Source organism: Uloborus diversus, chromosome 2, assembly GCF_026930045.1.
Source record: "Uloborus diversus isolate 005 chromosome 2, Udiv.v.3.1, whole genome shotgun sequence".
In the NCBI taxonomy this organism is placed as follows: Eukaryota; Metazoa; Arthropoda; class Arachnida; order Araneae; family Uloboridae; genus Uloborus; species Uloborus diversus.
In genome coordinates, this window is record NC_072732.1 from 185,941,619 (window position 1) to 185,954,570 (window position 12,952).

The 12,952-nt window shown below is 32.0% G+C and overlaps 1 protein-coding gene across 1 annotated transcript in view; it reads left to right on the forward strand.

Annotated features, from left to right (window-relative positions):
• The window catches only part of LOC129216708 (oxysterol-binding protein-related protein 11-like), a 55,456-nt gene that overhangs the window by 28,274 nt on the left and 14,230 nt on the right, over window positions 1–12,952 (forward strand). Inside the window, exons 12-15 of the mRNA XM_054850924.1 lie at window positions 1,454–1,578; window positions 5,047–5,132; window positions 7,314–7,395; window positions 10,904–11,048. Of these exons, the coding sequence (XP_054706899.1) occupies window positions 1,454–1,578; window positions 5,047–5,132; window positions 7,314–7,395; window positions 10,904–11,048 (438 nt within the window). The remainder of the gene's footprint in view (window positions 1–1,453; window positions 1,579–5,046; window positions 5,133–7,313; window positions 7,396–10,903; window positions 11,049–12,952) is intronic.

Consider the following 12,952-nt stretch of genomic DNA (forward strand, 5'->3'; position numbering starts at 1 on the left):
AAAGATCCTCGATACGTTAGGTTAATGCTTTCCGCTTCACCACGACTTTTAGGAACGTCAACCTTTTTGCATGAAACCCGTTCTCCCCTCTCAATGTCAATCACAAGACTAACTGCACCCCCAATTGCACACTTGCGTGAAAAAAATGCTTTCTTGGAAACATTTTGAACATTGGAATAAAGGTGTGTAAAAGCATTCCAAGAGACATCAAGAAGGGTACAAATCTACCGATAAGCAAAGCGTGGATAGGGGATTTAACCAAAACTTGAAAAAAAATTTATGGCGCATAAGTGAAAGGTGCACTTTAGGTTTTGCATATAAATGAACAAGAGTTAACATTGTTTTCCTATATTGCTGGCCTGGCCCGTGAGAAAAACGCGCATAAGTGAAAAACGCGTATAACAGAGGTCGCGTATAAGCGAGAGATCACTGTATGTACATTTTTCACTTTTACTGTTATTGTTTCTAGCTATAGTTTAAATATATGCAAACGTTATTGACTTTTTAAAGTTTTTGCATATCTTAGTATAGTTTATGCCTACTTTGCGGATTATCTACAAAGTTTGCTTATCTGCGGTTTCCATGCCACCCTCTTCCGTAGAAGATTGGGAGTTTACTGTATTCTATTTTATGTATAAGTCATAATTAAAACGAATTCTCTCATATTGTTTTTTATTCAAAGTGAAGGGGAAAAATATAAACTTTAAAACTAGACTGAAAAAAAGTGTTGTTTTGCATTTGAGATTTTTGCATTGTAGTTAAAATATGGCATATTTAAATTTTAATTTCTGAAAAACTTAAAATAGGTGCCATAGTTTTCTTTTCTGATCTAGTTTATAAAGTGCTGGCATGAATTTCCTCACCGCATGTTTTTTTTTTTAGTGAGACTTTTTTTTAATTGTTGCCAAAAACAATGAAAAGTAACAGTAATTATAAAGTTTAAATACTTTTATTTTTTAATTGTTGCCAAAAACAATGAAAAATATTGGTAATTATAAAGTTAGTTTTGTTAATAAACTTAAAAAATTACTTTTTAAAAGCAGAACCTAAACAGACATATTTGTGAGTTTAAACTTTTCAACTGATGCGAGTTTCTTTGATTCAAATCAAGTCATCTGTTTAAAAGTGTAATTCACATGGCTTAAGTTCAGCCTTGAAATTAGTTTAACTCTTATTCGCAAAATTAACTTTATACTTACTATTAATTTTCATTGTATTGGGAAAAATTAAAAAGTGGATGTCAAGTATTATTTAGTTTAATCATCATTTATAATCAATTTTAACCATTAAAATATACGATTTTCCTAAGAATATGCTTAAGGTCAGGTGCAGAAAGAACAAGAGCATGGTGTGAAGCACACAATTTTTTCTTCTTTTTGTTTTTTGTTAACATACACAATGAACAGTGTCACTATTTCTTGATTATAATGGCTTTGTTTCCCAATACATGCAGATCCTAGTGGTGAAGTATCTGATAATGAAGACATAAAAGAAAAAGAAGCTTCAATTGAAGGAGACAGGCATACTGTGATCATGAATCTGATGTCCCACTTGAAACTTGGCACAGATTTGACGACAGTTAGTATTTTTCTTTTCCATACTTTATCTGTATTTTAAATTTAAGTTTTATGTTTTATTTTACTTATTGTTTTTATAAACTAAATATGCTTTATTTCGTTGATTTCTCATAATGCTTTACATTTAATGAACAATTAATATTCATGTCCCGAAAGAAATTTTGATTATACTGAACAAGGCCAAACTAAGACTTTTGAGGATACTGGGCATAAACTTCCTTTGATGCTCCCTTCCCCCTCCTCCCCTAACTTATACTAAATATTAATAAAATATTTTGATACTTTAGGCTAAATGTGGTAATGTTGTGCATTGCATTATAAATTACGAAAACAAAAAATATGTGATGTCGTCAAACTTTTGCCTGGTAGCAATAGACATAAACTAGGGGGCTATCGCCCCCTGCTCGCTATCGCTCGCCAACCCCCGGAACTGCTTACGCAGTTCCCTGTGGATCGCTTCGCGATCCATGCTCGCTTCGCTCGCTCGCTGTATGCCAATACATTAGCCTAGCTAAAATTTTCCGTAAAAATTAAAGTTGGTAATTGCATTTAGGTCACCATCCATTTAACCAATATGAAAATTACGTTCATAATGTTAATTTGTCTGCTTTAGCCAGATTTTCGACAGTTTAACTTTGCTGTATGTAAGATGACTGCCTTGGCAATGTGCACAACTTTACCATTATAGATACAAAAGTGTCTGTCATTGCTTTGGAGAGATTGCACTTCTACCTGTTGGTCCGCGGAAGGTATTTTATTTCCCTTCTACCACCCATTGGAAAACCAATGAAGGCATTCCCCTATCCGCCACCTGGGGACGCGCCCTCTAGGGGTTACAGGCTCCCCCGAGGGATGTATTTACATTATTTACACTCTTATATATTTACATATTTACACTCTTATATATTCTAATCTGAGAAAACTTCCTCATATACACAATTAAAAATGTCCCGTTTGGGAGCCACAACTGACACTGCTTCAAAAGATCTTGTTCTTGATAATGCCACATAGAGCTGGCCATGACTAAAAACAGGCTCAGAGAGCACCAAACATATTTTCTCAAACGTTTGTCCTTCTTGTTGTTATTCTGAATCCTTGCCACGTCACGAACAAAAAATGGTTTAACTAAAAACGCGAAAACTCGCCAAGGCTACTTTGCTTGCACAATACTAAAACTACTATAACCCTAAACAAATTTGGCGAAACCTTTCAGCTGAGAATAAAAGGAATAAAGTAAATTCTTTCTCGGTTATTCATTTTGAACTGAACTGTCGTACTGAAGCAGAGAATAGACGACGCTCAAAGCGCCTACGCGTTCAAAACAACATTGCCGATGAACATGATTGTGGAGCAATGTGTGAAGAATGCGAATTTTGTGGTGCTCCTTATTGGCAGAAAGAGCGTAATACTGCAAATAAATATACTAAATGTTGCCATGACGGAAAGGTGCGGTTACCGGCATTGTGTGACGCACCTGATCTGTTGAAGGAACTGCTGACTGAAAATTCCCCAGCCGCTAAAAATTATCGGCAGCGAATCAGAGAATACAACTCTGGAAATGGCTCGTCTTAAATTGGATTCAAGAACGGTTTCCTGCCTTCTTTGAGCTTTTCTTTGCTGATTAAGGTTGAAATGGGCCACAGCCCGACTCAAACTCATCTCAAAAAAAAAAAAAGTTCGTTGAGTATTCTGTGATTCAAGATTTCAAAACAACGTAGAAGTTTGTTTACATGATTTATCGGCGAAGTGTTGCCAACAGAGGTTTAGAAATTCACCCCTTCATTTGCCGGCACGTAAGAGAATTATATATATAGATATCAAAGATATCTCTTATATAGCATAAAATGCAATAAAATGTAAAATTAAGCCTGGAGTTGCATTGGGATTTGTAAAAGAGGTTGTAATTTTAAGTGGTTTTTTTTTTTTTTCTTAAATTAATATTTGCTTTTGCTATTTTGCCATTTGAATTCGCTCCATTTTTTAAATGCTTTAGTTATAGATTTGGTGCCCCTCAAATGTTGGTGCCCTTGGCCCGTGACCCATGTGCCCATGCCTTAATCTGCCCCTGATACTGAAGCACTCATGTAACATCATCCAAAACAAAGCAACATAGGCTTGTATTCATATTGTTCTAAAATTCTTTTTACAAATAAAATCGTTTTCTTTCTCTCTCTCTCTCTTTTGTAAAAGCGTATTGCAATTCGTTTGATATTTAATTATAAAGCAAAGGAAAAAAATTGTTGCCGTTAAGTATATTTAATAAACTTAAATGTATCAAGGGAACAGCACAATAATTTATCTATATCAATTAGTTAAAAATATTTCTCCTTAGTGTAGAAAATATTGGAAACTAAACACAGTGGTTCAAAAGCCCATAAGGGGAAGTCCCACTGTACTCATCTTAATTTTTGTAAGTAAGGGTCTGATGTGCTAAGGCAAATGTTTTGGTTAAGTGGTCAGCCGAACGCGTAACCCCCAGTACTTAGTTCCCAAGTATACTTGTTAGACATTTTATTGACACTCTGAAGAGATAAAAGGCTGTAGAAAATGTTTCTTCATTATGTTTCATTACAGTTCATACTCAATATCAGGAATCTAATTTACAAAGACTTGTGTTTTTATGACCAATTTTCCTATTCTTGAAAAATCTTTTATTGAAGCAATGTTGCAGATCGAAACATTTTAGATCATTATAATATACTAAACAAGGAAAACTTCTTTGTTTTTTTTTAATTAATTTATTTATTTGTTTTATTACTTCAGATTTCAGAAAAAATGTGCTTCAAATAGTTCAAGAAAGGACTTTTTATCAGATTTAGTTTGTATTTTTTGTTTGTGGGCAAGGCATATCACACTGAATTTTTTTATTATCTCCAAAAAGTTAATTTCTCTGGTGCTTAAAAAAAGTTCTTGGCTCCTATGATTTACAATTCTTGTCAACCTAAATCGCATAACTATTTTATGAATTCGTTTTTTATTTGGATGTGAATATTTCTAACAGTCACAATACATGATGGAAAGAATTTCATGCGAATGAAATTTAGGATGAAATTATGCTATGAATTCCAAAAAATTTTCATCTATTTGTAGCTGTAGAAAATTCAAAAGACAAAATTACAAAAATTTTAATTGACAATTTTTTTGAGTACATTCATTTGACTTTTGGGCCATTTCACAGTATTTTGGACAAATGTAGAGTCCGTAACATTGCACTTTTTTGCCATAACTATTCATTTACTGTTTGATTAGCACATTATTTTAATTTGAGTTTGTGTGCTGGTAGGACAAATTCAAAGTAAAATAATGTGCTAATCGAGCACTAAATTAAATAGTTGGAACAAAAAAGGCATGTTATGAACTCTACATAATTGTCCAAAATAGTGTAAAATGACCCTTTTACTGTATGCTTTATCATTCTCATACTTTTAAAAAACCTTCAATATTTACTTTATTTGTCTTTTACAAACAGGTTGTTTTACCTAGTTTTATCTTAGAGCCACGATCACTTTTAGAAATGTTCGCTGATTGCATGAGGCATCCTGATTTTTTAATTAGGTAAGCAATGCATGGGTCTTTTTTTTTTAAATCTTCATACTTAATTCTCATTCGCTCTTTTAGGTTTTTAATTTGTTTTTATGCATGAATCTCTTAATTTATAAATTTTCATGATTGAAAAGTCATTCTTTTTTTATATGTTTTTTCATTTATTTATATTTGTAATTTTCATCTGTCCTTGTATTGTTACCGCAACACATTTGACTTTTTCACTATAATTGGTATTTTTTCTTCGCTAAGTAAAGTTAATTTAAGTTATATTTACTGGAGCATTTTGCTATAGCTGAAGACATAAACTATTAATAAGACCTTTAAATAACAACTAAATTCTATTGCATTTATTTGTTTACTTGTTTTTATTTATACATTTGGATGATGTAGTAACAGAAAGTTTTATGAAATATACCGTTAATCATTAATTTCTAACAAATAAGTGTGAGATTGGTATAGTCTTCAAAACATATTAGTATACAGAAAAATCTGAAATTACTTCTAATGTGTAGAAATTCACACAAAATAAAGTAAAAGAAGTGAGCTCCAATCAGCTGTCATACAAATTAAGCTCACCTTTAACATAAATACTTGCTAGGTGCAGATGCACTACGAAGTTGAATTTTTAAAAAGTTGAAACTTCCCAATTTATCTAATGAAGCTTCAAATTTTACTGAATGATAAAAGACAAACATGAACATGCATCTACATGTAATGAAAACAGTAACTGGGCATGGTTTAAAAAAGCATCTGAATAGTAGAGACATTAAAAAATGCAAGATTGCAATACAGTAGACCCTCGTTTTCCGTGGGGGTTACGTTCCATGGAAATGCCACTTAAATTGAGACCTAATACTAGTGTTAAAATAGGGATTTAGTTCCTTAGATAACAAAATACTTCATTCTAGTGATGACTAGTTGTATAATAAGTTTAATGTAAACTTATATCGACTTTTATGCACAAAATGCATAAAGAAAACATAAATTAATTTTGTGTTCTGTTTATAAAGAGGAGCTAGCAATGATAGTCTTTTGGCAGTCATTAAGAATTTTTCTCTGTAATTCTTTGCAGAGCATTAACGCATCCATGATCACTTGCGTTATTTCTATGATAGAATCTTCCTTCTCTAACAAAGCAGAAAGGTCGTTTCTATTGTCTAGGAATGACTCAAAATGTTCAATGTGGTTTCAATTTTTGGTTGTGCATCACCGACGTCAGTATCCTCGTTGGTTTTGGCCTCCTTTCTCACACCTAAAAGCTCTTCTTCCAGTGAGTTCTGAACTGTGTGAGTTTAATAACTTGACTTCTGAAAAGAGCTCTGGAATCAATCGCATAAAATGTCTCCAGTGGCCCAAGCTTGATTATTAGCGCGCCAAAGTGCAGTTGATTACGCTTAATCTGCAATCTTTAGGAGTTTGGATTTTGAAAAAGGGGAGAATTTTATCTGTTTGTATTGCTTCATCCGCATAAAACCGAAACTCATCCGCGTAAAATAAAATAAAGGTGTCAAATCTTAAACCGTGTAAAATGAGAGTCTACTGTACTATCCCCGAATTCGCTCATTTATGAGGTAAAATTTCTCAGATAAGGACATTTTTTTGAAAGTCATAGTGACCCCTCATTGGGGTGCCCCTGGCGAGGTGGGTATCTTACAAAGTTACTCACCTTAGGGGTGTCATAGAGCTTGATAGAAATAGCAATAATGTTCCAAAAAACATGTTGTGTATTTTTGCACTCCGATATTTATAAAGCTTGTTTCACTATGTTAGTTTACTTATTTTTATTTTATTTTATTTGTTTTTTTGGCATATATTTGCAACATATGTTTATCCTCTTTTTTGATTTGGCGATAAAATAGGAAAATAAATTAATATTTTGAACTTTAGTAATTTTCATAAAGTAGAATACCTTTATAAGGCTCATTTATAAAACACAATTTCCTAAACCGCCTTTTGCGCCCATACTTATGGGCATAGGAGGGGCCATGGCCCCTCCTATGCCCATAAGTATGGGAAGAAGAAATATTTCTCTTCAAGAAATAAAAATATATAGTGTAGTAGGGTTTTTTCCAGAAAATCATTTAAAAATCTTTTTGAAGAAAATATTTTAACAGTATTACCTAGAAGTGAGTATTGTATCATAAAAATTTTTTAGAAGTTCTTTATCAATGTTTCATTTTTGCTATTTAGGATACCTGATTGTCAATCACCAAAGTTGCGGATGCTAGCTGCAGTGCAGTGGTATCTCACATCTTTTCATGCCGGAAGAGAGGTAAATCAGAATTAATAGTTGTGCAAAAGTAGTAGCATTATTCTAAGGCACAACTTTTTATAACAAATTATTTTGAACGACAGAATAAATGATTAATTATGCAAATAATTCTGCTCTATTTCAAGCTTACACCCAAATTGTAAGTATTTTATTTTAACAATCAAGCTGAAATAATGCATTCTTAAAAGTCCTCAATTTTTAGGAAGAAAGATATGTAAAGGAAAAAACTTTTTTTTTGTAAATGTCTTTAGATTCCTATTTTTTCTGAATGTTTTTTCTACCATCTTTTTATTTCTCAAACCTAACTTTTAACCTCTTTTTTGTTCTTGACTTCGATTAAAAACCTTGTCCAACCTACCAACCAAACCATCCAAAATAGAGCAAAGCTTTGGTATGAGTGAAATTAACAGGCATGAGTTTGGCTGAGTCCTTAGATTTTGAGTGAAGTATATATACAGTGGAGGGTCAAAAATCTGAACAGCTTTAGAGAAGTGGTTCTGGGGATTTTAGAATTTTGTGGATTTCAGGCCACAAAGAAACAAATTCTGAGCTGTGTATCTTTAAGTTCAGGGGTGCCCCCCCCCACTAACTGCAAGGGTGCAACACTCCCCCCCTCCTTTAATATCCCAAAGACCCCCATCCTCAAAACCAAGAGCCCCCCATATGAGAAAAATACTCCTCAAAACAACCCCCCTAAAAATTTTCATGTCGCAGCGCAATCTGTGCCATGACCCCCCCCCCCTAGATGGGCACCCCTGTAAAGTTGGAAATATTCAAACAATAAAACTGTGATCACAAGAAAGAAATCTTCACAGATTTGATAGCTTTGTTTACAATTAAATTGTCTAAATCATCTCCGTTTTTCTATTGCATCATTTTTATGTCCTCATATAAATCATAGCCAATGATCGAGTAACCCGCAAGATTCAACAATGAAACTCGCGCCACAGCATGATAATTTGATAATATGTTTTGGTAATGTTTAACATGCAGGGGAAGGCTTTATTGTGACAAGACTGAACTCGATCCGGTAACTTAACTGTTTTACTGGTAAGACTGTCATTTCAAGGGAATGAAGAAACAAAAAAATGTTCAACAATGAATGCTACATACTGGAGTTTAGGGTTAATCCACTGTCGTTAGGGTTACAATTTCAACTATCAAAATATCACCAAACAGGCAATGGCTTCGTTCAAATGTGGGAGCAATTTTCACCCGTCATACCTTGACAGGCGACTTTCTAGTTTTTAATATATGCAGTTGGGGGGGGGGGGGGCTCTCTGTTTAATGACACTCGATTTAATGACTTTCTCTGTTTAAAAACAGCTTTTCACAATCTCAGATGGTCCACTATAGTTTTAAAAGCATTCTATTTAAGGACACTTTCTACTTAAGGACGATTTTTTGTGGTCCCTTGAAAGTCCTTAAACAGAGAGCCAACTGTACCTTTGTGCTTAAAAAGTAAAATAAGAAATGACAGCATTTTAAAGCCAGGTGTGATAGTGTACGCAATTAGAAATTTCTGAAGACAGTGTGAAATTTTCGAAAACTAAGAGAAATTTTGCATAGTAGCTAAACAGAAGCTCAGCTCCTGCCAGGGTTGCTATTTTGTCCACTTTTTTGTAAAAAGTCCGGGACGCCGGAAGAAACTGGACGAAATGAAAAATAAACAGATTATACATACATAAATTTATTGTTATGGTGTAATAATATTAGTATATTATTCTAATACATTTTCTATTATGAATTAATCATTAAATTAAAATAGAATCATTAGCTTTAGAATTTCATAAATCTAAAAAAATTTAATTGCACATTGGTGCAATTAATTTTAGATCATAATTTACTTAAAAGTAATAAAATTTAACAATGAATATGCTATTGGGCATGATTAGACTATTATATACAATAGTAGAAAATAACTCAATGGGAAAGTCTAATGAAATGCTTGGAGACATACATACAAAACAAAGATTTATAGACTAAAAATATTTTATATCTGTTACATTTTTTGAGTTTTTATTGATGTCACTCCATAGTAAAATATTTATGTACTCACATATTTTATGGATATGTTAATGTCATATAAATTAAGAAAAATTAATACTTTAGTTTTGTTGTGGGTACTCAGAACAGTGTACCGGAAGAGGCTATAATGGGCAAGAGAGTAGATATAGCTTTAAAAGGTCCATTAATCTTCATTGGGGACTAATAAATTGACTAGGAACAGCCTAGTTGGACCTTTTGCTGATCGTCACATTTGTATTTGTATTGCAAGAACAGATTTCACTTCATGCCAAAATTTCTTTTATTAATATCAAGTAGTTTTCCTTTATATATATATATATATATATATATATATATATATATATATATATATATATATATATATATATATATATATATATATATATATATGATTTGTTTTGAAACTCTAACCTTTAAAAACTTTTTATTTCTACTTTTTAATTTTATAAATATGCACTTATTATGGGCAATAAACCTCCACATCACAGATAAACATTAAAAAAAATTACAGCTGATGTTCTTGTTTTATAAATGCTATTACATGCATTATAATTTATTTTAACACTCATTTGACTTATTAACACACTTTTATAAACTTCAACTGATCTTACTTTTTTTTATTTTCACTTTAAAATATTTTACCATCAATTGTTTATACACAGATTTATGTATGCTATTTTTATATTAAAATATTACTCGAATAGGAAAAATATATAATTATTTGTTATTTTCAATCTTCAAATTTTTAACTCAAAACTTTAAGTTTACTGATGAAGTGAACGAAATGGACAAATTGACATTTTGTCCGGGAGTTTTTTTCCGGGGTGGACAAAATAGGACAACCTTGGCTCCTGCACTTTTCAAATTTAGGTGATGTCGAGGTTTCCGAGAGTTCAGCGTTTTTTAGATCAATTTATACATACTATCTTTTTTTTTCCCCCCATTTTGAAGATTGATGTTTTGAAACATAGATGTTTTTCAATCGATGTCACATCTCTGTGAGCAATTTTATTATAATTTTCAATTAAAATCCAAAAACATCGACATCAATGTCACACCCCTACTATAACCAGTTATAAATTTTAAAAATATGCTGGAACTTATGAACAACTAGTCAGTTCATAAAATTTTGAGTGATTACTTACTCATCGATGGTCTTACGCATCATTGGCTGTTCTATTTTTTGAAGTTGAATAATTAATTCATCCAATTCAGCTTCCAAAGGAAGACATTTATAATAACAAACACATCCAAGTTTTCAGAGATTAATTTATGAAACCTTCCAAAATGAGCACTCTTTGGTAATGATAACAACAAATTTTCACCTTTTTCATTCTACAATTTTGAAATTGAGTTTTTGTTTTAGTATTTAAGCTGTTAATTCATGTGAATTTTATTGATTTTAAACAGTATTAAATGATTTTTTTTTTTTTTTTTTTGCTTTAAACGTATTTATTTTTTTGAATGGTTATCTTTTTAGGCATCTGCATCCCAAAAGCCCTACAATCCCATATTGGGAGAAATGTTTCGGTGTTCTTGGAATGTTTATGATGATGATCATGAAAGCCCTGAAAAATTATATAAAGTTACTTATGTTTCTGAGCAGGTTTCGCATCACCCGCCAGGTAATTTTTTAGCAAAATTTCGTGAAATATCCCTTAAAAAATTCTGTTTCTGTTGTAAAAAATTGAAGTGTATTAAATGTTCAGCTGTATATTGAATTTTAGAATCACACTTATTAGTACCATATTTTATAAATGAAACGCAAAAGGTCTCGCTCCGTGAATTCATATGAATTAACTTGTTAAATTCTGTAATTGGGCACACTAGCATTAATAAGTAGCAAAAAGTATAAATTTTGTAGATGTGATGAATTTCAATGATAAAATCTTTATATCTTATACATATTATTAATATTATTCTTTAAACTTCAATTATATTTTTTCCTTCAAATTTAACAATTATTGTTCAAGAAGCATTTACATTAATTTAATTTCTCAGTCTGCTTATTCAATGTTGCCATTATTTGATCTTTTCTTTTACTTGTATTTTAAAAGTAGCACATGTGAGCACTATAGCTCATGTGAGCCTTACGAGTCAAAAAATAACTTTCAAAATACAGTCAGACCTCGATATAGGGTCATCCGCTTATAAGGTCACCCCGCATATAAGGTCACTATTCTAAAGTCCCGGCTCACGGAATAGAAATTCTATGTCATGTATTATCAGATATATGGTCAGGTCATTATACATTAATCGCTTGTAAGGTCACTTTTGTCAGATTTCTTTGAATAATTTCAGTGCCTAACAGATTCACTTCCAAGAATTCACCGCAATATACGATCCTTAAAAAGAGGGAAGAGGTTTTTCCTATTAACGTAGCATGTAGTGGACAGAATGACGTAGCAAGTGAGCATAATGACAGTGATACTAAAATATGAAGCAGTAATGTGGGCACTCAGCGTGTACATATTGCATTCTTTTACCAGTCATGAGAAGCTGAAGAAATTTTCAGAAAACAATTTGAAACCATTGTGCTTAAATTAAAGAAAAAACACATTAGTCCTGTATTATTGATAATTTTAAGTAAGGTAAGTTGCACATCAGTTGTTTGCTTGAGGATATTTCAATGCAGCTTTACTCTAAATGAAAGTTTTAAAAAATCATTTTAAAATTTCTTATTGACTCCAAAAATTTAAATTGGTTCAAATCTATTTAATTATAATAACCTAATTAACTGATAATTTTTAGCATATTAAATTTTGAAAATAATTAACGAATTACATTTTTATTTATCAATGAATATATATGAATCGGTTATAAGGTTAACCCGCTTATAAGTCAGTTTCGTGAAGTCCCGAGGGGTGACCTTATATCGAGGTCCAACTGTATTCATTATAGTAACTGATACACCACAAGAAAATGTGCTTTTATTTTTCAAATCCTGAAGTAAAGTATAGAAGCCTCATTAACTAATAAGGATGAAAAAGGATGGAATTCATTTTTTCTTTCACCCACTGGTTTGATCAAGATAGGATCAATTATGTGTTTGATATCTATAGCGCTAAAGGGTTTGGGGCCCTGCTAGGAACACTGCCTGAAAAGTTTTCGCGTCAGAGCTAGAGCTATCTGTTGGTACAGATGCGTAATAATATTGCGGTTCCAAAAATTTGAGTGGTTTGGAAAGACATTGTGATGTAGCTTAAAGTTTTTCAAACAGTGTAAACTCTGATTTCCATATATTTTCAGTTTTAGACATGTAAGCACAGAGACTCTTCTTCCATAAAATATGGTGCTTTTCAGGGTTGATCCTAGAACTCATGATACTCCCAGACAATTCGACTTCCTCCCTCCTCACTAGGAGTGTGACATCGATGTTGATGTTTTGGAAACATCGATGTTTTTGTTAAAACATCGATGTTTTTGTTAAAATATCGATGTTTTTCACATCAATATTAAACTTTCAATATTTTTGGGACGTCGATGTTTTGGGTTCGATGTTTTTTCAATGTTGATGTTTTTATATTTT